Raw genomic sequence first — 26947 nt, 5'->3', positions numbered from 1 at the left:
GCCTACTGGAGCTGTCCCATAGCTTGTAAATACAGCCTGTTAGCCCCAGTACTCCTTCCATCTGATGTGAGAGACTGGGGCAGAAAATGGAACTGGAATCTTGTACCTGGCAGCATAGAGCAATAATTGCTAGAGCTAGCCTTCATGACCATGCAAGCCCAGAGCGTGAGACACTAGGACAGAGAACTGCACCACTAGCATGGCCACATGCAGGGTGATTATCTTTCCCCCCCTGCTGACATGGAGCAGCACTTTTAATTGGCACATCACCCCTGCAATGTCAGCCATCCTCAGGGATACAGCAGCAGATGGATGGGAGTTAGAAGGCAAGATGCCGGGCTCAGTGAAACCATTCTGGGTCCATACTTGAGCTGTCTAGCCTTTCCTATTTCTCATTGCGTCTCATGGCACTTGAATAAGGATGCGAGGAGAACACGGCTCATTTATCCAATCACCAGAGGAGCACACTGCTTTCCTGTCAACTGCTGGGCATGACGGAGAGGTGCAGGCGGCTCTTATAAAGGGAGGCAAACTCTGGAGAAAATGCCAAGTTATTCTGGGTCTCAGCGCAGACAAATAGTATTAATTTACACTTCACTAGCAACTTTTATACGGAAGGGGCCCACAGCACCTGACAAACTCTGGTCTCCATATAGGATTCACCTTGGCCACCACTGAAATACAGTCACCTCTGGAGTGGAAAACAGCAACTGGAATGCACCACAAAGCAACAGGACACAGCAGGTTATGGAGTCAGTACGACAGGGGCATTTAGGGAAACAGGATAGAATTATCTATGTCGGAACATGCCCAGGATTCTGTGGCTAGGGAGCTGGCCAAGGGTCCTACAGGGAGAGGGTCATGAATAGTCAGTAACTTGTTTTTATGTTTTATGAAAGTCAGAGCCTCCAGCCGCACAATACCTCCAGCCCCGTGTTGGAGCGCTGCATCAGTTCTGACACAGAATGGAGAGTGCCACCTGCACACCACAGCCTGAACATGCGACAAGCATTTCTTAGAAGTCTCCTCTCCAAATACTCATCAAACCTGACCCTGCTTAGCAGAGATAGGCACAAGGCCAGGTTACAAGCACAGCAGAAATTGGCTGGCCTTTCATAGGAGGTGGAACATACAGGAGCAAAGTCACCCATCTTTCAGAACATTTTACCCTCACTGCTTCTGTGAGCTGGCGATATTAGAAGCCTTGATGGGTGTGCGGTGTTGTTGCATTTCTGAGAAAGTTTGCTTTCAAAAACCCCACAGGGCTGAGGGATTTTCTGGGGAAGTAGGAAGCGTTTCAGGGTGTTTTATCACCCCGGCCTAGCAGGCTCCTGACCCTGCCAGTAGGTAGCTGTGGGCAAGAAACTGATGCATCAGCTGTTAACACACCAGATTCCTCTCTGCCTGGAGTGCACACTGAGAGAAAAAGTGCTGTGGGCACCCACTCCGAGGCTTCATTACAGGCTGCCCATCAAAGCCTGTGCCGACAGGGCCGTGCTGCCGTTCTCAGACTGCAGTGCTTCCCAGCTGTTCTACAGCCCAGAGCTCAAAGGGTCAGCAGAGTTTTATCTCTTAGCTACGCTTTAGCATGGATGGAGCTAAGGTGCTGTTTAAACCTGGCTTATGTACTGGCTGGCTGGCATGGCCAAAATGATGGCTTTGTCATGGCAAAGAATACCAAGTCACCATTTTAGCTGAAAAGCCCCTCAAAAGTCTTGCACCACACACCTCCTGTTTGCCACCCCATGCCTGATCTCACTGCATATGCCCCCTCTCATCACAGACCAGTAGCTGACCTCAGCAGGAGACTTGCTTTACTGCTTGTCCTTCCCACACCCCAGCTCCAGGTCTGATCCTAAAGGGGCCCACACAATTGTCCAGGCTCCTCTCCCTGAAACACCCACAGCCAGGCCCCAGCTTAACTATACCCATTTAATATTGGATCATCATTCTTTTCAACCCACCTTTTGGGGTGTTAGCAAAGAACAGACTTTTTCTCACCTACATTTCTATCTAGAACCATGAAGCACGTTGGCGTTTTGTGTTAATTTGCTGCTCCCTCGTGGTCATTTTGCAAAACTGCATGTCTGTAAATGAGCACTCACACTGTGTGTTGATGAGGGTACAGTATTATACAATCTGACATAGATTGGCATTACATGTGATATTATTCAGTATTAGGATTATTATTACTGGTAGTTCTTCAAGCCCTGTGACTTCCTTGCCCTTCCAGTCAGTCACCATAAATTCACACCTTTTCCCTCTTCCCTTGAGCTTGCTATTTGGTTGTTTAAAAATGACGCTAACATCACCTTTCCTGAACATGGTCAGACAGTTCCAAAGCGGCATAAACTTGGAATCTCCTTGTCTCAGCTCCAGCAATAGATGGTCTCTCTTGAAATGACAGTTCCTCCAGTGACAAGTGGAGTTGCCACCTTTGAGATGCAGAACCACCAGCCACTGGACCAGGGGTGGGCAAACCACGGCCTGCAGGCTGCATCCAGCCCACGTAGGGTGACCAGATGTCCTAATTTTATAGGGACAGTCCTGATTTTTGGGTCTTTTTCTTATATAGGCTCCTATTACCCCGCACCCCCGGCCCGATTTTTCACACTTGCTGTCTGGTCACCCTAAGCCCACGAGCTGTTTAAGCCGGCCTGTGAGCTGCACCCCATGGCTCGGCCCCACTCTGGCCGGGGACCGCACCACACGGCTCCCAGAAGCCATGGCATGGCCCCACTTTGGCTCCTACATGCTCCAATGGGAGCTGCAGGGTAGGTGCCTGCAGGTGGGGCAGCGTGCAGAGCCGCCTGGCCGTGCCTCCATGTAGGAGCTGGAGAAGGGACATGCCACTGCTTCCGGGAGCCTCTTGAGGTAAGCGCCGCTCAGAGCCTGTACCCCCGGAGCCTCTCCCCATACCCCACTCCCAATCCCCCTCCCGCTCTCCAAACCCCTTGATCCCAGCCTGGAGCACCCTCCTGCACCCCATACCTCTCATCCCCACCCCAAAGCCCACACCCCAACCCCAATTTTGTGAGCATTCATGGCCCACCATACAATTTTTATTCCCCAAAGTGGCCCTTGGGCCAAAATGCCCACCCCTGCACTGGACACTTCCCACACCTGAGCCCATGAGGGAGCCCTCTTACTGCCCCCTCTCCCCCAGGGTCATTTGCCCGCACCCCAGTGGGCAAGCCTTGGGTCTGTCCTGTTTCCTGGCACCAAGAGGAGCCATTGTGGTTTCGGCAGTTGCAGAGCCTAGCCCGACAGAGCCAGAGCTGGGTGCTGGCATGCACTGTAGTTACCAGATCACTATGCGGCAATGCATGCACACAGCTTACAGGGAATGTTGGCCCCAGTGAAAAAGCAAACAAACTGTACATTCAATCTTTTAACCAGCAAGGCAGTACAAACATCGGCAAGGCTGGTCAAAAGCCTGCCAGCTGGCAACCTCAGTGACAAGTACACATGGGCATTTGCCAAAGAACAGAACTTTATTTTATAACCTCTTGTGGAAAGTTTAATCTCTTTATTAGGAACAGAATCAGCAAAAAAAAACAAAAAACAAAACAAAAAAAACCTGCAACTGAGCATAAGCATGTACAATTAAAAACAAAAAAGAAAAGTAAAAGCTGAGAGATTTCCCCTCCTGGCCTTATATCGCAGTAATAAAAATCTTTAACAATTGCTGTACAGCTGCAGGGAGGGAGCAAAGAGAAATGGGGTGTTCTGCCTGCCTGCAGAGCGTCCAAAGCTGGCTAGCATCTTAGCTTTCCTGGGACCTTCTCCCAACACATGAGCCAGGACAGGACTAATGACCCGCACCCAGTTCAAGGGGAGAACCCTACTCATGCACAGTCTCACCAGACTGTTGCATGGTAGAGTCTGGTGGTAGGGGTCTGCCTGCAGGAAAGGGGATGCCTATGGAGATCCTGCACCCTAGGTTACCAGTTCCCACAGAACAGAAGACTCATTCCCCTATATTTCCTGGGTACAGGGAAGCTCAATCCAGCTCGAGTTCGACTGAGACCTACGCTGACAGTAGCGGAAACATCTCAGAATCATGCCTGTGAAGAGGAGGATCACTGAGCCCTGGGTTTAAGGACCAGCCTTGATGTCACCCTGTTTGCCTAGAGCTGTATCAGCTACAACGCACAGCAGACAGCTCTGGGGTTTCCGACCTGACTGCACCCAGCACTTCTTTGGCACTACTGAACTCCCCCACCCCTCTCCAGATCCCCCACAGCGCACCATCAATGGGTATCCCCACATTTCTACCTGGATGTGCCCATGAGGGATGTGATATAACACACACACACACAGCGCCACATTCATGTAAAGGGCTCTGAGCAACATTCCAACTGAGAGGGGATGGCCTAACGCCTTGAGAAAATCCAAGGGGCCAACCCTTTCCCATCATAGAAAGTCTGAGCCTAACAGATGGGGCGTTTCCTAGCAGCAGAGATAGGTTGAAGAGGCACCTGTGGCACATGACATCTAAGAACCTTCCCCTCCCTGCTACTAGACCTGCAAGATCTTATAAATGGAGTCCTAAAATCAGAGAAAACAGAACAGGAACAAAATTACCCTGTGGCATCACCAATACAGAGCTTTGCCATCAAAATGCGCAAAGTGATTCTTCAGATATTGTGTGCCATTCTCTCCAGCTCCCAGGCCAGGAGACAGGGAATCTTTCTTTACTGAGGTGCTTGCAGCCCGCATCAGAGAGTGTGTACAAACCACCAGTCAGTTCTCTTTCCATAGGATTTGGGGGGGTGGGAAATGTCACTGAATGGTGACCAAATGGAGGACATAACAGCATTCACTAGAGAAAATGCAATGCAATGTTCTCAGCCACCACAGCTTTGCCAATGCAGCTCAGCCCTGAACTGCATCACCTGCTTTGACTTTAAACTGACCCTCGCCTCCACAGCTCTCTCAAAGCAAGGGAAGCTTGATTTCTTGAACCCACCCCAGCCCTCATCCCCTACCCCACACACTGCAAACGTAGCTCAGCCCAAACCAGCAGTTCCCCAGGATAGACTCACCTCAGTTTTGCCAGTGTTCCTTTCTCCTGGCCTGTAGGGTCCCCTGCTACCTTGATTCCCCTTTATATCTCTGCTAACAAGTCTCCATCAGAACCCCACTACTCCAGTCCCAAGTCTCTTCTAAGCAAAGTCAATGGGTATAATATTGAGCAGGCTCCAGGATGAGCCCACTTAAGGAATTCTCTAAGCTGCAGCTGTCTGTGCAGATAACACAGAGGAAAAAAAGCCCAAGCACACACACTGGACCAGCTTAATCAGCCTGCAGTAGCCAGACCATTATATTTCAGGCAGTAATGCCTTAAGGATTACACCACTCAACAATCTCAGCTTTACACTAGCCACCTTTTCAGAATCACAGGTGGATGCCATGGAAACCCTTATGATAAAGGCAAGCAGCCCAGTGACACACTAGCTGCAAATCACTCATCTCACTATGCAATCAGCATCAGTGGAAGGAAAATATACAACCACCTGTTGGTCATTACTGAGCAACAAATATACTGGGAGACCCAAACTCATCCTCTTCCAATACATCCAGCCATAACAGCTGGTTCACATCTCTCAGCATCACATAATAACTAGTTATGGGTGAAATGCAAAGGATTAGGTTCAGATAAGCACCCATCACAATGAATGCTTATCTCAGCCTTCCCCTGACCTCAAGTCTGCAAAATGTGGCTGGAAATCTCATGAGAATAGGCTTTCCCAGGAAATTTCTGACACATCCTGGTTTTGGTCTCAGATTAAATGTTGTGTCCATCCTGGTACCTAGCCAGGAATCTCAGAGGAGCAAAGACATGAAAAATAATGGGCGGGGGGAGGGTTACCCAGCTCATTTCAGAGCATGCCAAACAGCTTCATAGCTCAGGAACAGTCTTATAAATAGGCAAATGGTCATGGAGTTGGGGGAGTCTTATTAATATTTGAACCCATTTGCCCATTGCTAATGATAGCGCCCAAGCATGGTTTTTAATAAGGTTTGCAGGCCTGTAATCTGTGCGCATGTGGACTTTCCCCCTCTAATTCAGTTATTTTGCAGACAAGTTCTTACATGGAATGAGACTATGGAATACAGAGGGGATGCCCCCCCTGGCCCCAGGCCGGTACAGTGAGCGTGTCTGGTCAGGGATCAATAGGATCAGGGAAAGAGTCGCACAAAAATTCTTCGTTGTTGATGTCAACAACCACCTCTGGATCCGGTGTGACCTCAGACTCTGCCTCCATCTTGGGCTCTGCCTCAAGACCTTGACAGGTCTCTGTGCTTTCTGGAAAACAAGTGAGAAATGGTTATAAACATTTGCTACTGTCTTAACTCCATCTCTGCTGAAATCCTCACCCAGACTTTCATCTCCTTTTGCCTTGACAATCGCAACTCCCTTCTCTATGGCCTGCCCTAGTCCCAGCTCTCTGCTCTCCAGCACACTCAGATGCTGTTGTTTCCTTCTGACAGGCACAATGAAGCACAACTGCTTCAGCCCATGCTGCAAACTGCTCCACTGACTCCACATTCAATTCAGGATCCGGTTCAAGATCACCTCCCTTGTTTTTAAATCCCTCTAGGGATTTGCCACAGACAACAGCACAGAGCTCATCTTTCTCTAGTTCCCTCTCTGTTTAATTTCTTCTCACCCAGAACTGGTTTCCTCTCTGTCCTTCAATACAATCTGGCAACTATTGCTTTGAGACAAGCTCTTGCCATCTCTCTCTGCCTTATTAACTTTCCGTATATTTTCAAATCTCTGATCCAAACCATATCAATTCTCCCTTGCCTATATCTCTACATTTAACTCCTCCTCCATTATTATTGCACTATCTTGCTCTGTAACTGTATTTTTTAACTCTGCCACGCATTTTAAGGGATACAATATATTTGTAAGATGCAATACAAGATAAAACTGTATTTTATTATGGCTCCTGTGGTAGAAGCAGCTAGAGTTAGGGCTGAGTTTCAGTTTCCTTTCCAACCCCTCATTTTTCACTTGCTCATCATGACTTTCTCAACCAGATTCTTTGGTGCTGGGATTTTCCATGCCTAAAAACCCCACATGCAATTTATTTATGAAGTTAGAGCAAAACAAGTTTCAGCCATTTTTGAATCAGAGAAGCAAGTTAAAAACATCCTTCTTCCACAGGCTGCTATTGAAATGCAGCCCATGCATACCTCCGTTTCTCTTGGTATGCTGCCAGAAAATTTAAACATACCTTGTTTTATAGACCTCCCTAATGAAGAGAGGGGATTTTCAATGGGAAGAAAATCAGTCCAATGTTTTAAAAGATTGGCTCATTAAGGCTGGAATGATTGCACATGTGCATTAACAATGATACGGCCCTCTGATATAATGCTTTGCATCAGCAGAGTGCAAAGCACCTGACCAAGGAGGTCAGTTTCAAGGTCACCCAGCACATCAAGGGCAGAGCTAGGAACAGAACCCCTATTTCCTGAGTCCCAATCCAGTGCTCTGTTCATCAAGCACACGCAATTTATTTTTGTGGCACCCTTGTCAATAACCGCTGAAAACCGAGGGCATGCAGTTTTGCCTAAGGATGATCGAACCAATGGTAGATTATGGATAACTCAGTTAAGGACGTCTCAGTAAAGGACAGTTAAGTTGAGGCCACAGTTAAAGATGCTGGAGATAAGGAAGCCTCACTTAAAAGTCTCCCAGTTAAGGCAGCTTCGGTTAATATGGGTTAGTAACGGATATGCTGCTGTTAATGTTCATTTAAAAAATCAGGAAAAGTAAATGCAAAAAAAGGGGTTTAATGCATCAAGCACTCACATAGAAGATTAAAAAAACAGTTTCTATCCCCACATTAACCTGGCTGCATTACACATATACCATGTTTTCCATTCCCGATTTCTTTGGTAGATTTAAATATGAATGTATTACTAATTGTGGCCCTGATTCAGGAAAGCAACACAGCATGTGCTCAAGTATCTCTATTTCAATGGGATTTAAGCGTGTGCTGCTGGCTTATCACATTCTTAAGCACTGTGCTGAATAAGAATGATTTCTAGAATTGGGGGCAATGTTAGTGACTCTAGCTTATAAATATACTGGATATGCAGGGTCGGGAGCTAACATTACAGTAAAATTGCAAAGCTGTTTTTAAAAAGATATTTTTAATAACCAGGAGGTAAAATGGATGAGCCCATCCTCTGCCCCATGGCAGGAGGTGCATTAATGGAGTATTGGTGCACTTATTGGGTATTAAAGGCACGAGACCACAATGCACCGAGAGCTGACAAATGCAAATGTGGCTTAATGAGGTATTGACAGGACAGTGCTGGGAAGCTTGCACTGCCAGTAGTCATATTCGGTCTCCAGACTGTCCAGCCAACTCTTTCCACCCTCAATAACATACATCAATTTTATCCTCCTCCAATTTCCTAAACGAGTTATTTCTCAGACAGCTACAAACCAAGTCCCTGTACCAACCAGGGTTTGGAGGGCTGTCATCTGGGGCAGATGGTGCCTCATGGTGGTCTCCATTTGGAGGGCTCTTTGTTTCTTCATTGGAGATGACTGACATCGTCATTCCCTCTTCCTTTTCCTCCTCTGTAGAAAAGCAGATGAAAGACTGCAAGGAAGCAGGAACCAGGCCCCACCCTCCATAAACTCTAGAAATATTCAGTGTGAAGCCTGGCTTTTCACACTCATCTTGGTCTCCATCTCACATGGCCCTGGTGCCATTCCCAGAGCAGACTGATACAGGGTATTGACACTATAAACTTTCCAAATTTGGAGAACTGACAGGATTGCCACCTGAGGTGGCCTGGCTACGTCTGAACTCAGAGCACAGAGGGCCTGATCCCGACAGGAGATTCAGTGGGAGGAACAGGTGCTCAGCTCCCTTCAGGATCAAGCCTAGACAGAGCAGTAGGACTTCTTTAATGTGCCCCCACTGATGTTTTCAGCACAAATAGCTCCTGCCAGCAAATCTGAGGTGAAAACAAAAATGTTCCTTCAGGAACTCACCAGCAGGAGACTTTTCCCCAGCAACGAGCAGGTTTTTACAAAGCTCAACTTTACTGGGACAAGGCCAGGAATGGAAGGAAGACAAGACTAGCCACAAAGTCTAGTCAGTACCTACGGAGAACCCAGCAAATTGGGAAATGGAGCTGTGTTTAGACTGTCCTAGGACAGACTCTTCTCAACCCAGTAAGAAGCAGAGAAATCCCCGCTCACCTGAAGGCACCGGAATGAACTGCTGTTTGCTTTTCAGGCAGCAGCATGTTATCAGTGACGCTATAACAGCCAGGACAATTGCTCCCCCTCCACATGCTGCCAGGGTGTAAATGAACAAAGGTTGCTGCAGCAGGTTTCCTGCACGAAGGACACAGCATGTTAGTTAGAGGAACTGAAGCTTGTCCTCCTGAGCTGAAGAAGCCCTGCAGCTGAATTCAAGTCAGTGAAGAATACCGAAGAGGTGGGTGGGCTGGGGGAATTAGGAAGTAAGGATGGACTATGTGGTTCCTAACTGTGTTACAGATTTTCTCTTTATTCCCCTTCCCAGCCAGAGCTAATGTGAAGCTACCAGCATGAGGCACGGACTGCAGATGGCCTGTCAGAAGGTCACATACAGGTTGGTAAATATTATCCAGCACCTTGCTCATTGACTGGGGATTTGTCAACTACACAGATTTAGGGTAAGTCTATACTACCCGCCGGATCGGCGGGCAGCGATCGATCCAGCGGGGGTTGATTTATCGCGTCTAGTCTAGATGCAATAAATCGATCCCTGAGCGCTCTCCCGTCGACTCCTGTATTCCACCATCGCGAGAGGCGCAAGTGGAGTCGATGGGGGAGTGGCAGCAGTCGACTCATCACGGTGAAGACACCATGGTAAGTCGATCTAAGTACGTCGACTTCAGCTACGTTATTCACGTAGCTGAAGTTGCGTAACTTAGATCGATCCCCCCCTCCCAGTGTAGATCAGGCCTTATATAAGAACTGAATTTACTTCAGAGAGGTAGAGAGAAATGGACAGAAAGACAGGCAGATGGCGCAACAGACTTACAAACAGACTGAGATCCTCCAAAGCACTCCTCCTGTGTAAGGATGGTTTGTTCAGACGTAGGACATTCAGAAGAAAAACACTCTTTTTCCAAATATGATAAATGTATGGAGCCAAATTTAACCCAGTATAAATTCACTGAAGTCAAGGGAATTGCACCAGGGTTAGATTTGAACCATTGATTTTATTATCACTTGGTTCCTTTTTCATCTACTATTCCCACACCTTGAACTAAGTATACCTGTCAGTCTGTTTAGTTAGTCACCTTGTCTAGCTAACTACAGTAGGTTGTTTAGCTAGCTAGTCAATTTATCTATCTACAGTCTCTCTCTCCACAGGGACCAAATTGAATACACTATTCAAAATACTTAAAATAATAATAATTAGGGCTGTCGATTAATTGAAGTTAACTCACGCGATTAACTCAAAAAAATTAACTGCAATTAAAAAAATTAATCACAATTAATTGCACTGTTAAACAATAGAATACCAATTGAAATTTATTAAATATTTTTGGATGTTTTTCTATATTTTCAAATATATTGATTTCTATTACAACACAGAATACAAAGTGTGCAGTGCTCACTTTATATTATTATTTTTTATTACAAATATTTGCACTGTAAAAATGATAAACAAAATTAATAGTATTTTTCAATTCACCTCATACAAGTACTGTAGTGCAATCTCTTTATCATGAAAGTGTAACTTACAAATGTAGATTTTTTTTGTTACATAACTGCACTCAAAAACAAAACAATGTAAAACTTTAGAGCCTACAAGTCCACTCAGTCCTACTGCTTGTTCAGCCAACCGCTAAGACAAAAAAGTTTGTTTACATTTATGGGAGATACTGCTGACTGCTTCTTATTTACAATGTCACCTGAAAGTGAGAACAGGCATTCGCATGGCACTTTTGTAGGCAGCGTTGCCAGGTATTTACGTGCCAGATGTGCTAAACATTCATATGTCCCTTCATGCTTCGGCCACCATTCCAGAGGACATGCTTCCATGCTGATGATGCTAGTTAAAAAAATAATGCATTAATTAAATTTGTGACTGAACTCATTGGGGGAGAATTGTATGTCTCCTGTTCTGTTTTACCCATATTCTGCCATATATTTCATGTTATAGCAGTCTCGGATGATGACCGAGCACATGTTCATTTTAGGAACACTCACAACAGATTTGACAAAACACAAAGAAGGTGCCAATGTGTGATTTCTAAGGATAGGTACAGCACTCGACCCAAGCTTTAAGAATCTGAAGTGCCTTCCAAAATCTGAGAGGGACGAGGTGTGGAGCATGCTTTCAGAAGTCTTAAAAGAGCAACACTCCAATGCGGAAACTACAGAACCCAAACCACCAAAAAAGAAAATCAACTTTCTGCTGTTGGCATCTGACTCAGATGATGAAAATGAACATGCATTGGTCCGCTCTGCTTTGGATCGTTATTGAGCAGAACCCGTCATCAGCATGGGCGCATATCTTCTGGAATGGTGGTTGAAGCATTAAGGGACATATGAATCTTTAGTGCATCTGGCACGTACATACCTTGCAATGCCGGCTACAACAGTGCCATGCGAACACCTGTTCTCACTTTCAGGTGACATTGTAAACAAGATGTGGGCAGCATTATCTCCTGCAAATTGTAACCAAACTTGTTTGTCTGAGTGATTGGCTGAAGTAGGACAGAGAGGACTTGTAGGCTCTAAAGTTTTACATTGTTTATTTTTGAATGCAGTTATTTTTTGTAAATAATTCCACATTTGTAATTTCAACTGTCATGATAAAGAGACTGCATTACAGTACTTGTATTAGGTGAATTGAAATATACTATTTCTTTTGTTTTTTACAGTGCAAATATTTGTAATAAAATAAATATCGAGTGAGCACTGTACACTTTGTGTTCTGTGTTGTAATTGAAATTAATATATTTGAAAATGTAGAAAACATCCAAAATATTTAAATAAATGGTATTCTATTATTGTTTAATCGTGCAATTAATCGCATGATTAATCGTGATTAATTTTTTTCATCGCTTGACAACTCTAATAATAATTAATACCCTTTAAAATGTCCTATGTATCTTCTTGCTTATTTAAACTACTTCTGCATGCTGGACAGACATCTTTATCAAGCTACTTATAATTCCCAAGTCATTTTCTTTAGATCCCACATGTTCATAGCCCTTCAGTGTTCCTGAAAAGTTTAAATTATTTTGGTTAATATGTTTTATGATAACAATTATCCAGGATAAATTTCATCTGCTATCAAGTTGTCTAATGCTCAGTGTATTTAGATTCATTATCAACCTTACAAAACCTGCATTTGTCCATTTGCCTGGAGCAAGTAATATTTTTCTGACTAGTGAGTAGAATATCATCAGTCTTTTTCTAACTATAATTATCATAATGGTAATTAGAGGGAGAAAGAATACAGCAAAAATAATCGGTCATTACAAAAAAATGAAAACCCGTGAATTCTCTACATTGGTATTCAAAACCCTTTTTACTCACTGTCCGTGAACATTAGAACGAAGTAAATATTTGTTCACAGAAAGCAAAAGTGTCACCAGTTCCCAAAACTGGGCTAATACTCCTGCCAATATGTGTTCATACAACTTTTCACCTCAGCAGTGCTTGCCCAGCTCTCATGACATTCCTTGATGGGTTTGTGAACTGGAAATAGGGAACAGATATTACACTTTGTCACTGAGGCGGCCCCACAGTGCATATACTGCAGGGTGATGATCAGATCCCTGCATGAATGATCGCAGGGCCTGATCCACAGCCCATTAATGTCAATGAGGGTGTTTCCAACGATATCAATAGGCTCTTGATCGAGCCCGCACCGAACCGTTTGTGATCCGTCCATTGGGTGAAATTTGTTCACACGAAAGGGACGTCAATTGTGTACAGTAAACGAATGAAATCAGAGTCCGCAGACAATTTGCAAACAGGGAAAAAGCTTAGATAAATAAATAAATAATCTGTGGCAAATTGTTTGCCCAACGCTAACAGTGAGGAAGGCTGAGGCGATACTTATGAGCTGGTTAATCTTCTTGACGATTTTGTACAGCTGACCTACGTGGAGGGTAATAAAACACAGCACAATACAGCAGCTGAGCCCAGGAGCCGAAGAACTAGGGTAGTGGGTGCTGGTTTATTTGTGGAAGTGCTGGAAGGCTGAGTGAGGAAGGTATGTCAGGATAGGAAGAAACCCATGTTCTTTTGATTATGGGGTAGCATATCTCTGACTTGTCAGTGGGGGAGGTGCATATCAATTTGGGAAATACATTGTAGGACAGGGGTTCTCAACCTTTTTCTTGCTGAGGCCCCCCCTCAACGTGCTATAAACAGGGCCGGCTCTAGGCACCAGCAAAACAAGCTGGTGCTTGGGGCGGCACATTTTTAGGGGCGGCATGGCCGGCGCCAGAATGCCGCCCCTAAAAATGTGCCCCGGCCGCCCTAGCTCACCTCCGCTGCCGCTCGCGCGCCGCTACTCGCCCTCCCTCCCAGGCTTGAGAGCCTGGGAGGGAGGGGGAGAAGCGGCGCCCGCGCTGCGGCCACTCAGAGTCTCCCCCTCCCTCCCAGGCTCTCAAACCTGGGAGGGAGGGGGAGATCCCGAGCGACCGCGGCGCGCGAAACAGCTGTTTCGCGCGCCGCTGCTCCCCCTCCCTCCCAGGCTTGAGAGCCTGGGGGGAGGAGGCAGGGCTGGGGATTTGGGGAAGGGGCGGAGTTGAGGCGGGGCCGGGGGTGGGGGTAATTAAAAAACGGGGGGGGGGGGCAGCCAAAATTGTTTTTGCTTTGGGCGGCAAAAATCCTAGAGCCGGCCCTGGCTATAAAAACACCAGAGCCCGGCGGGGGAAGGAGGGGAGCAGGGGGCTCCATGCCAGGGGGACATAGGCATAGTTTTACTTCTATTTGGGGGCTGGTGGGGCTCGAGCCAACTCTGCACAGCAGGGTCCAGGGAGGGCATGCCACCTCCATCCCCTGACTCACTCAGGAGGCCACCCAGCCTGTCCGGGCTGTGGGGAGACGCACCCAAAAATATAACTCAAAGAGGGGACTCAGTTCAAAAAGTTTGAAAACCGCTCAAGATGCAGAGAGGGGGTAGCTATGGCCTGTGTGGGGGCAGGGGGTAGCTCAATGTGCAGGGATGGGGTAGCTAGGGGCTGTGTGCAGGCAGGGGGGTAGCTCAGGGTGCAGGGACAGGGTAGCTAGGAGCTGTGTGCAGGCAGGGGGGTAGCTCAGGGTGCAGGGAGGGGGTAGCTATGGACTGTGTGCAGGGAGGGGGTGGCTCAGGGTGCAGGGAGGAGGGTAGCTATGGGCTGTGTGTAGGCAGGGGGGTAGATCAAGGTGCAGGGAGGGGGTAGCTAGGGGCTGTGTGCGGGCAGGGGAGTAGCTCAGGGTACAGGGAGGAGGTAGCTCAGGGTGCAGGGAGGGGGGTAGCTATGGGCTGTGTGCAGGCAGGGGGGTAGCTCAAGGTGCAGGGAGGGGGTAGCTAGGGGTTGTGTGCAGGCAGGGGGGTAGCTCAGGGTACAGGGAGAGGTAGCTAGGGGTTGTGTGCAGGCAGGGGGGTAGCTCAGGGTACAGGGAGAGGTAGCTAGGGGCTGTGTGCAGGCAGGGGGTAGCTCAGGGTGCAGGGACGGTGTAGCTTAGGGCTGTGTGCAGGCAGGGGTAGCTCAGGGTGCAGGGAGGGGGTAGATATGGGCTGTGTGCAGGCAGGGGGGTAGTTCAGGGTACAGGGAGAGGTAGCTAGGGGCTGTGTGCAGGCAGGGGGTAGCTCAGGGTGCAGGCAGGGGGTAGCTCAGGTTGCAGGCAGGGGGTAGGTAGGGGCTGTGTGTGGGCAGGGGGCTCCCAGTGAGGCTCCCAGCTTCGTGCGGGGGGGCACTGGGGTTCCCAGGTTCAGCCATCCGCTGCTCCTGGCTTTGGGGGGAGCCCCCAGCTTCAGCCCTCCGCTGCTCCCGGCTTCAGCATTGGGGCTCGGGGGAACCAGGTTTCAGGCGTGGGGCTCTGCGGCCCCCCTGAAAGGGCTCGCGGACCCCCCCCCCCCATTGAGAACTGCTGTTATAGAACATGGATACAGAGCTGGGGGTGGGGGAGAGAGGGAGGCAAGGAAGTCAAGACGCACTTGTCTCTGCATGCAGATACTGACAATGACAACTCCTCTCACCCTCATCCTGAGAGGGGCAAAATGAAGATAAACTGTGGCTAACATCACTTACCTTCGTTACACTCCACTTCTATGACGGAACACTCGTTGATGCTGTTTTTATGGTGAATCTGACAGTCAAGCCTTCCAGTCACCTCTTTCACCAAAATAATCCACTTGCCATCATCCTCAGTCTCAGTCAGATCCACAGGTTGTCCATTCAGCTTCCAACGAAAGCGGAGACTGGAATGGTTAGCCCTCTCGCAAGGTAATTCTCCTCCCTCATTAATGTGGCCGGAGACATGAACAGCTGGGATTTGGGTTGGCTCTTGTCACACAAGATGAGAGTTATGAAAACAGGAGAGAAAACAGAGACAAGTTAACCAGACATGGCAATGGACATGAACAAAAGTGGTATTTCTGCCATTCGGACACAGACCACAACTGCATTTGTCATGTGTTAGTTTGCACAGAAATAAAAGATGGGAAAAAACGAGGTTCATCAATGCCTGTAATCCCTCCAACACCTGGCCATCCCTCTGAAATCCCACAATAGCCTGTCGCAACCCTGCAGTCCCACCAATTTCCATTTTCTTCTTCTGCAATCCCACAGTTATCTCTCTCAGTCCTTCAATCCTACCAGAGTCTGCCCACCCCAAGGCAATCCATCCAATAGTGCAGTGGTTCTCAACCTGCGGCCCAATCAGCACACATGCAGCCTAGGTGACATCCACAGGACCATATAGTGAGTATATATATTGTGCGAATGTGGCCCACATAACACATAGAGAGCTGCATATGCAGCCCACAGTGGTAAATAGGTTGAGAACCACTCCTTTTCCTCCTCTTGCAGCCTCACCAATGCCAGTTCCTCCTCCTTCAGTCTCAGCAGTGCCCATCAGCTCCCCAGCAACTGCAAGAGATCATTTGTGGGATACTCCCACCTGATCCTAATGGTCAAATCCTGCACAATGCTCCAAGAGAGGACAGAAACTTCCTGGTCAATATGCAACAGGAGAATATCCTTTCCACATCCCATATCCGCTGATCAATTCAACCCTGTGCATGCGATCAAACATCACTGTACAGTAGATGAGTATCTAATGTCATTTACACCCTGAAATACTTCTGATGCCCAAGTTATTGGCTATTATTCTCTTGAATGCCATTAATTTCAGTTTCTCCAGTGGCACTGGAGCAACTCATTCCAGAGTCTGATTGCCCTCTGAGAAGAAAATCTGTCACATGAATGTAATTGAAACTCCTGGTTTGGTTTGGTTAATTTCCAGATGTGCCCACATTTTTCAGTTGCTGATTAATTCAATTAACTATTTACCTGAATGGTCATGAGATATTGATTGGAACTCCTTCCAAAAGAAATGTAATTCCATCATACCAACAGCCCTTGATCTTGGAGACCTCTTATGAAATTACTTATTTGGTCATCTCAAACCTTTAATTTCACAGCATCGTAAATATATAAAGTACTCTTGAAGGAGAATTGACTCAAGCTAGAGCTGGGCAAACAATAGGCAGTAATTTATTCCTCACCTCTTCTTCTGTTCACATATTGCCTGCAAACTGATGATCATTCTCTTGAATGTTCCAGATTCTGCATTCAAAATTATTTGTAGCATAAACTCTGAATAATTTCTGGCCTGTAGCTTGCAGTTTGTTGAGAGTATTTGAAATTTGAGCTGTGTTGGTTATGTTAATCAGACCTTTCTCAAATCTCCCTCATTCTGATAGATGTCATTCATCTTAATTTACCTACATTTCACCCAGATTTGGAGTCTCTTCGGTTTTCTTGTTGAAAATTATTTATTTAGGAAATAAAGAATCATGAAACCGAGGTTATCAAAAGAGTTCTTTACACTAAATAAATGAATCCCAGATCATTTTAAGTTTCCCGAGTGAATACATTTGTGTCTCCATCAGTTTGGCCCATGACAATAGATTATTTTCTATAGTTAAGCCATGGCAGGTAGTGAAGTATGGACTAGACATACAAGTCACATGGTATATTTCTGTTCCCTGACTATGTAAGTAACTCACACATAGGCGTCTGGTGTGAATATTCATGTTCACAAGCTCAAAATTCACTTTCCTTGAATACTATCCAATATTCACCTAAAAGACATTGGACCTATGAGCATTCCTGCCAGTAAATTCTTTCACTAGAAGATGTGTGGCAAGTGAACACATAAGGGTTGTAAACACACGAAAGCAAATGGATTTAAATATAGGAAAAAGTAGGCCTGAACATTTTCTGAACGATTTGCTCAATTCTCATCTAAGCCCTTTGGGCCAAGGAGCCCTGTCTTTGACCAGCTCTCAGCTGGAGTTCTGCTTGTCTGCACTTGGCTGGCATTGTTTCATTTGTCTTCACTGAGATCAGGCCACTTTGACATTTTCATTATAATCCCATAAACTCCATTTCCTCTTAAAAAACCTGGGACGTTGTAAAGTAAATGCAGCGTAGAACAGGACCCGAGAGAATGTGGTGCAAGGTACCAGCCTATCTGAATCCTGGAGGGGACAGTGCAAGGTGCCAGAATGACAGTCCCAGAGACTGAAGTCCTCAGTTTATCTATGGCACTGGTATAAAGTGGGGAATGGCAGTGCAAGCCTCCCCACACTACCCCACTGATGGGCTGGAGTCACCTATAGGCTAAGTGAGCTTGCACCAGCCGGGAGATTCCCTGTGTGAGGAGAAGCACCACTGACGTAAAGATGTCAGAAGTGGCTTTGCCGCTTCCCACACCAGCTCTGCTATCTCCTATGCCAGAGCTGTGCCATCCAGTGAACAAAGGGAGCGGGAAGGTTGGGACAGAGGGCATGGTGGAGCAAAGGGCCACTATGACCAACTTCTAAGTGGTATAATACCCCTGAGGGACCTGATGTCATCAGCATAAGTTAAACCTGCACACTGGGGGTCAACAGTTGAGAATCAGGGAGTGGCAACAGCATCCTTGTCAGACCCTTTCTCCATTGCACTGAGCTGCTGAGAAACAAGCCCAGGTGTATCTCAAACCTGACCCCGAGAGACCAGCTCTTGGGGGTGAAAAGAGAGTTCAGTCACCATCATCCAGCCAGTCCTTAGCCTACCAGGCGAGATTGCCAGCAGGGGGTCAATTAGTGCCAACAGTGGCGATGGTTTTGTGACAGCTGCCACCTGTCCCACTATGGAAATGGACTAAAATCCACAACTCCGTGCCTAAAGTCTGCTCTCCAGAAACACACAACCCACACTGCTGTCTCTGAAGTCAGGGGGTGAAGGCATCTTCTCCCAGCACCTTTATGCTCTCAGTGGGCTCAAAGGATATGGGAAGTTGGCAAAGTGGATGCAAAAAATATCCTTTTGTTTGCATGCAACACTATGGCATTCTGCAGAGCTGAAGACCTACAAACTGTGTCTGCTAATCCAGAGACCCCTACAGCTACTGAGAGTCAAACTGACATCTTGGAAAGAACTGATCCTTCATTTAAGCTTTCAGATTCAAGAATGATTGATTCCAAACAAGGGTCACTTACCAGACACTTTCAGTAAGAAAGATTTTTTGCTTGTGTTTGTAAGAGCAAATTCATACTTTCCTTCATTCTTCCTTGACACATTCTTCAGTTGCAGAGATCTGCTCTGCAAGCACATAATCTTGTTACAATAAGTGTCACAGTCTGTAGACGAAGTATCATAAGGCGTGGGCTTCACACATGGGTCATCTCCCCAGGTTACCCTAGCGAGATTTTTTAGGCTTTGAATTCCCAAAGGAAAGTTGACTGAGCCACCAATGATTCCATTGACAGTGTTTGCTTCCTCATTAATGTGGCCCACAGCAACAATAATAAAACACAGTCACTGATTTTATTGCGTGTCCATCCATTGGTTCTGATCTGGCTGACTCACAAAAGGCAAAACTCCAGATAAGACATAAAAATGGTAAATTGGATCACAGTGGGAAGGTGGGAGAGGGGAAGAGAGGGGGTTAAACCTGAAGTGAAGGCTAACTCTGCTATCCTGCAAAGATCAAGGCAAGGGGCACACCATAAAGCCAGAACTACAGAGACAAAGACATGAGCATACCCTCTTCTTTTCCTCTTAAGTTCCTACCTCCAACAGCTCCACCTCCTCAGAGCTTAGAGGCTGAGACAGTATATAGAGTCCAACACTCAGAAGGCTAACTGGGACCAGTTCATGAATTAAATGAGCCATAGTACGTATGGCAGTAAAAATAACTTACACCAATATAGCACCGTTCATCTGAGGATTTCAAAGGCTTTTGCAAACATGAATCAATTAAGACTCACATTGTCCCTTTGCATAGGTCACTACCACTATCAATGGAGGGACATGGTGGCTATTGCAAAATGACTTGCCCAAGGTCATATGGAGAGTTGGGACTAGAACCTCAGAGTCCCACATTCCCATCTCCTGCTTTAACCAGCATGCCACATACAAAGCCTCCGAGGCAATCATTTTCAGCTGCGTTCAAGGCTGCAGTACATCAAGGCAATAATGCATTGTTAGTTATTACTAGTTTATAAAAAAATCTGTCTTACTTTGGTCTGATGGCCCCTTTTCGTGCTTTAGCGGTTACAACACTTGATACTTCCCAACGCCCGGTGGTGACCTTACAAAGGTATCCGAGCAAAATGAAGGTTTCCGCTCACCTGGGTGAATCCGTGCCAGTTTCATAAAGAAAAACCCACACTTACCATTAATCATGATTATTATCACCAGCACGCACTGCAGGGTAAAAGGAGATTTGAAATCCATTTTAAGGAGCTTTTTGCATCGTCTGTTAAGAACAGGATCTGGCTACACGGCTAAACGAATCTGCTGCTCAGGAAATGATGTCAGAAGCAGGAACAAAAAAAAAATCAACACACCCATACTGAATAACGTATCAGAATAGATCTTTAAGGTTCCAGGTGGCTGAACTCATGCTGCAGTGACATGAGCCACGATCTGCTTGCCAGGCCCCACATCCAGGAGCTGGGTGTGTGTAAGAATGGGATTCAGACAGGGAGGAGAAAGGACTCTCCCAGCCATCTGATCAGATTTAGGAAGAAGCCAGTGTAAAGCCTCTCATGAGCAAAGGAGGAAACACCTGTTTCCCTCACTCCCTTGTTCTTTTTCAGTCTTTGGTTGATTGGTTTAAAGTGCAGCTCAGAAAAGAATGGCTATGGTCAAAGAAAGCAATCTGTACAACCACACCCTGTTTTCCAGAGGTATTGAGCACCAACAACTGCCACTGCAATCAGTGGGAGATGCGGGAGAGGCCATCTTTGAAGATCAAGCCAGCACTGTGAGCTTGAACTTCATGGTGTTCTCTCAGGGACAGACTCTTTTGTCAGTGCCACAGGAGAAATATATCATGCCTGAATGGGCCATGCACAACCCCCAGTGGAGACTGATGGCTACAGGAAGCTGAGGTGGGTTGATAAGGAGACCCACCAGGCTGGTGCTTGGTCATGCAGTGTTTGATTTGATATGACTGGCAGAGAGGAGACCGAGAGAGAATCAGTGTGTAATAACGTCTGGAGTCCAATGCTGTCTCACGTAGGAGTCTGTCCGGATTCTGTAGTATGCAGGCTGGAATTTTAGGAACATGATGCATTACCTAAACAGTGGTAATATAAACCAGCTGTCTACATGCCACAGCAAAGGGTTTAGACCTGCTCCCCTGGTCCCAGCCCTCATCCAGGTGTCAGTGGGCCAGATCCTCAGCTGATGTCATTGCTATAAATAGAGCTACACGTATTTACCCCATTTGAAAATACAGCCCACTAGTAACATTTAAGATCAGCCCAATCTCACCCACTTGGGGGGAAGGAGGATCTCTTGGCAAAGTATCGAAACTCAAATTTTTAAGGTGCACTAGGGTCGCAGTGAGATTAGGACATGACTTCAGAGTACAACTGGAATATAGCACTCCTCAACGTTGCTTAACTTCATACAAAGCACACACATCTCATTTGGCTTGGTCAGGGTAATCTGAAGGCAGTTGTGAGGGGTGGATTTGTGGATATTTTGTGTGTGTTTCGGTGAGACATTTAAAATCACACCCATTATTGTTTCAACTCTTACCATATTCGACTATCCCAGCATGACTGCTCAGCATCCCGGCCTCTTGTTTTGTTTCCCTCTTAGCAATGTCAGTTAAAGTCAGTTCTCAGTTATCTGTATCCAAAATCTGCAAAATGGCTCAAGACCACAGCAGCTTCATCCTGTCACTATCATAGGCGCATAGAACAGACCCGAACTGATCTATGACATGACAGAAATAGCCCTCTCTGAGAAGAGCAGTGATGTGCGTCTTCAGACACCCGCAGTGATGGGGAGAGGGGAGAAAGGCATTTACAGTAAGCACTACCCTTTCATTTCCTGCTGTGCTGCTAAAATTAATTGACGAAAATGTCATTTGCAGACTTAGGGCTACATATCATCCTCAGATGCTCACTTTCCATCCCCAGGGTATATTTTTGCCCTTACGTTTTGGGGCTGCCTGCCTGGTTGCTGTCTTTTTTGCTATTCTAGAGGCAAGAGAGAGGGAGGGTGGAGGGGGATTAAGAATGGAATACTGAAAAGATCAGAATGTTAGAAAAAAACTCCCAGGCAAAAATCTTCTAATGCTGGGGAGTCAGGAAAAGGATCATGCAGATTTAGGGCGTCATTATCCTCTCAGTCACACCAGGGCAACCCTACTGAGATCATGTAGAGATTTACAGAGAAAAATTTGGCCTTCTGATTGCAGCTAGACTGTTAGAAAAGTGACTCTGTGACTGAGACATTGCAGTATCCTGTCTTCAGTCTGTCTCAATGATTCCAGATCACATGAGTTCCATTTATGAATCCAAATGGTGATATTTCTAACTGCCAGTGCCCCATTCATCACCCAGCATGTGGGCTCTTTCTGCCTCTTGCTGCAGCTAGAACAGAGGTAATGATCCTGTTGACTGTACACAGGGCAGGACAGGCTGCAGCTTGCTGTGTTGTATAAACCATCTCCAACCCCCTCAAGTCCCAGTTGTCGTCCCCCCCCCCAACAACTTCCTTTTGAATTAAATGGCTTGATTTTGTTTCCAAAGACCTGTACATTGTCATACTTTAAATATTTCAGAAGGTGGTGAACACACTACCTGAAAGATTCTTCTCAATACAATGATCATAATGAGCAATTATCTCGGCCTTTGCATCTTCAGACATTAACTAACAAATCCTCAGAAGTTAGAACCTCTCAGAGAAGGCACTTCCCCTTTTTGTGTACAGGCACTGAAGGCTTTATATAGGTATTAAAAAAAAACCCTATTGAGGTTTCAGATCATTAACAGAAACCACACCTAGATGTAAAAATGAAAAATATATACATTTTGAAAGTGAACTGAAACAGTTACCTGCCAAGACCTAAGTTCAACGTTCCATTTTCTCCTTCCACAGCTGGGAGCATCACTAACCACTATAGCAGAGAAAGGAGCTTGGTTCCTTTCACTGCATTAGGAGTGGGTGGGGAAAGGGAAAGATAGAGGCCTAAATTCAGATCTAAGCAGGTACGAAAAGGAGGAAATAAGGCTCAGATATTTTGATATATAAATGTACTTATTTGAGAATGCTAACTCTGCACATCTATTCTCTTTAATGAGTCGGGATCTGATTTTGATTATTATTATTAATGTATTTCAGATCACCATTAATTGGGGATATATTTTTAAAGCACCAGTCCTCTGGAACCCACTCCTATTAAAGTTAATCATGAAACCAGAGGGGAAGAAAAGTGGGTGGGTCTGCGGGAGAAGCAGATCTCTCTGCATGGGGACAGCACAACCAATTCATAGGTGGAACAGAAGAGATTGCACCAAGGGAAGCTGAATGTGGGGATAGTGAATCAAAAGGAGAGGCTACCTTTGGAGATAGTACAGACAGACATGGGACTCCAGGCCTCTACTGCCTCCTTGCTAGATGGGGATATTATACCCCTTTGAGCAATGGGAATCAGGACCAGTCATCTCAAGGGCTCTTCATTAGCAACTGGTTGTATTAAGAAAGTAGTTATCAATGGTTCACTGTCAAACTGGGAAGACATACTGAGTGGGGTGCTGCAGGGTCGGTCCTGGGTCTGACACTATTCAATAATTTTGTTAACAACTTGGATGACAGGAGAATATACTTATAAAACTTGCAGATGACACCAGGCTGGGAGGGGTTGCATGCACTTTGGAGGACAAGATTAGAACTGAAAATGATAAATTGGAGAATTGGTCTGAAATCAACAAGATGAAATTCAATCAGGATGTGCAAAGTACCACACTTAGGGGGAAAAAATGAAGTGCACAAATACAAAATGGAGAATAGCGGGCTAGGCGGTAGTATTGCAGAAAAGGATGTGGGATTATAGTGGATCGCAAACTGAATATATGATACTGCTTTGAAAAAGGCAAATGTCATTCTGGGGTGTGTTAACAGGAGCGTTGTAAATAAGACATAGTATGCAATTGTTCCACTCCACTTGGCACTGGTGCTGGAGTACCAGTGCCAATTTTGGGCTCCACACTTTAAGAAAGATGTATATAAATTGGAGAGAGTGAGGGGTCAGCACCACCATGTTGCACAAAGGACACTTGACAAAATTACCGTACTAAGTGACGGACATTGGTGTGGGGGAGGGGTGTGTGTGGTTATGTCATTCAGTCATTCAACTTTTTGAAAAATTACCACAGACCTCAAAATATTTACCACGGACACTTGTGTCCATGTACAGACACATTACTGACCCCTGGAGAGAGTCCAGAGGTGAGCAACAACAACAACAAAAAGAGGTTAAAAAACTGGGCATGTTTAGTCTTGAGAAGAGACGCCTGAGTGGAAACAAGATAACAGTCTTCAAATATGTAAAAGGTTGTTATAAAGAGGATGGTGAGCAATTGTTTTCCATATCTACCAAGGATAGGACAAGAGGTAATTGGCTTAGTTTGCAGTAAGGGAGATTTAGGTTAGATATTAGGAACAACTAACTATGAGGATAGTTAAGCACTGGACCAGGTTAGCTGCGGAGGGTGTAGAATCTCTGTCACTGGACATTTTTAAGAATAGGTTAGACAAACACCTGTCAGGATGGTCTAAGGGCTTGTCTAAACTGCCCCACAGTTCAGACAATGGGGGTGTGAATAGCAAAGTGCTGTGCTGTAACCCCCCTGTGTGGATGCTGTCAGTGCAAACTTAAAGGTAGGACTACTTCAGTGCGAACGAGGGACCTTTAAGTTTGCACTCACATCGTCAACACAGGGAAGTTACAGCGTGGCACTTCGGTGCACGCTGTTATTCATACCCCTGTTGCCTGAACTGCGGGGCAATATAGACATGCCCTAGGTATACTTAGTCCTGCCTCAGGACTAGACAAGATGACTGGGCTGGGCTAGATGACCTCTTGAGGTCCCTTCCAGCCCTATGTCACTATGATTCTATTTTATGGAGTTCTTTGCATCCTGGCAGGGAAACTGTAAGTGTTCCTTCTCCTTCCCCCAAGCTTCTGCTCTACGTTTGTTCCTGCTGTGGTCAATGCAGCCTGTTCCAGGGTAGTGTCAGACTCCTTCTCTCCAAGGTACAAAAGCAGCAGCGGGTGGTGCGGGGGGTGAAAGAAAGAATATAGTGAGAGACTGAAGGGGGAAGAAGGCATATTCAGGATTCCAACAGAGAGCAACCAACTGTAGGGTGAAGTGGGGGTGGGGGAAGCGAATGAATTCTTGTTTTTTATTTTATTCTTAAAATAATGAGGTAAAGGCACATACTCAGGTTCTGAACACTTCCTGGAGGTAGGGAATCATGAACATATACACTTTTCTGGGTTATAGCCACAGAGCTGCATGTGGAGAAGGCAATAAAATGCCCGCTATGCATTTTGGCCCCTTTGCTGTGCAATTTGGAGATCTTGGCTACACTTTGAGGTGTCTAGAAAGTTGAGAGGTGTGATCGGGGCCTTGCCAGAGGCAGGAACCTGAACATGCTCCCTTGGATAAAATGCAGATAAAATGCAGACATATAGAAATCCAGACAACGCCCTTCAGATACAATATAGAGGGTTGTTATTATTTATATTACTGTAGCATGTAGGAGCCCTAGTCATGGACAAGGACTCCCATTGTGCTAGGCTCTGTACAAACACAAAACAAAAAGACAGTCCCAGCCCCAAACAGCTTACGGATAGAACAGAAACTATAGTCACGTGCACACACTCTGAGATACAGATAGACAGGAACCCAGAAATGCATGGGATCACAAACAGGTGGTGCTCAAGACCCCTCACTGTTTCAGATTGAAGCCCACTGAATTGTTACAGAGCCCTTCCATTTTATAAAGCCATATATGGGGAGTTTCCCAATGCACCTCTAACTTAGATGCTGATAAGACTGATCAGGGCCCAGCAGGAAATTGCCTTTATGCCCAGGGGATGATTTGTTCTTTTTTTTCTCTCTCTCTCATTCTGTAAAACATCTGTGAGTGATTTCCCCATGCTGACCCCAAAAGATGAAAGATCTGCATGGCTGGCTCCATGAACACCTGCCTGCCTGCTATGCCCAGCTACACGTGTTACACCACCATTGCTGATGAGCCATGTGATAGAGGGTTTACTTGGGGTGGACTGAGACGGGGTAGAGAGAAACACAGACATGGAGGAGGCGTAACAACAGTTCTGTGGTTGGGCCGGATGGACAGTGGAGCATTTCCCCAGTGCAGGGATGGTCTGGAGGAAGAGGTAAAGCTGCCTCCTGAACCAGCAGCCCCACCACTCCAGGTTCGGAAGGGGGCACCTCAGGGGCATGGTGTGGGTGGAATGAGGGGCCAGACAAAGCAAACCAACGCCCAATCCTCCACTGGCATAAGGTTCCTGAGCACATCTAACTTTTGGAGTTGCCATGTCACAGTGTATCAGGGAGCCATTACCAGTGTATTGCCAAACCCAACCAATTAAAAATCATGCATAAGGCCCCCAAATCATGATATTTGCAAAATAATAATTTTTGGAGGGGGGGTGTTGGATGGATTGTTTGTTTTTGGTTGGTTTTTGCGCCTTTATGGTTCATGTTTTAAAGATTTTCTCCACAATCAGAAGCACTAGAAATTTTTTTTTCTTTTATACGAAAAGTGAGATTCTCTTATATCCACCTGGCTCTGACAACGGGGGCTTTAAGAGAAAACATCAAATGCCACAGAACTTGGGATGGGATCATGATGAAAGGTGGCAACTCCATGAACTGGCACTTTACAATTCCTCTCCTTCCATGTCATCTGAGTGAGGAATCAAGCCCTTTGCAATTCCAATATATATTTCTAGAATTCTTACATGACTTGGTTTGCAAATCATAGAATCAAAGATATGTAGGGTTGGAAGGGATCTCAAGAAGTCATCTATTCCAGCCCCCTGGCTGAGGCAGGACCAAGTATACCTAGACCAGGTGTTTGTTTAACCCAGGGATTGGCAACCTTTGGCACGCGGCCCGCCAGGGTAAGCCCCCTGGCAGGCCCTGGCCACGGATCACTGTTCCAGGCCAATGGGGGCTGCAGGAAGCAGCGTGGGCTGAGGGATGTGCTGGCCGCGGCTTCCCGCAGCCTCCATTGGCCTGGAGTGGCGAACCGCAGCCAGTGGGAGCCACGATCGGCCGAACCAGCAGATGCGGCAGATAAACAAACCAGCCCGGCCTACCAGGGGGCTTTCCCTGGCGGGCCGTGT

At 46.3% G+C, this 26947-nt stretch overlaps 1 protein-coding gene across 1 annotated transcript; it reads right to left on the bottom strand.

Annotated features, from left to right (window-relative positions):
- Nucleotides 1-5959: 5959 nt before the first annotated feature.
- On the bottom strand, nucleotides 5960-19998 carry LOC135895618 (uncharacterized). The gene is made up of 5 exons (XM_065423758.1): nucleotides 19938-19998; nucleotides 15298-15552; nucleotides 9239-9376; nucleotides 8489-8608; nucleotides 5960-6313 (listed from the first exon to the last, which is right to left on the bottom strand). The coding sequence occupies exons 1-5, from the start codon at nucleotides 19996-19998 to the stop codon at nucleotides 6171-6173; spliced, it is 717 nt and encodes a 238-aa protein (XP_065279830.1). The 3' UTR covers nucleotides 5960-6170.
- Between the last annotated feature and the right edge of the window lie 6949 nt (nucleotides 19999-26947).

This window comes from Emys orbicularis, chromosome 1 (assembly GCF_028017835.1).
Source record: "Emys orbicularis isolate rEmyOrb1 chromosome 1, rEmyOrb1.hap1, whole genome shotgun sequence".
Classification (NCBI taxonomy): domain Eukaryota; kingdom Metazoa; phylum Chordata; order Testudines; family Emydidae; genus Emys; species Emys orbicularis.
The sequence above is the reverse complement of the archived record's forward strand: the minus strand, read 5'-3'. Positions and strand labels throughout refer to the sequence as shown.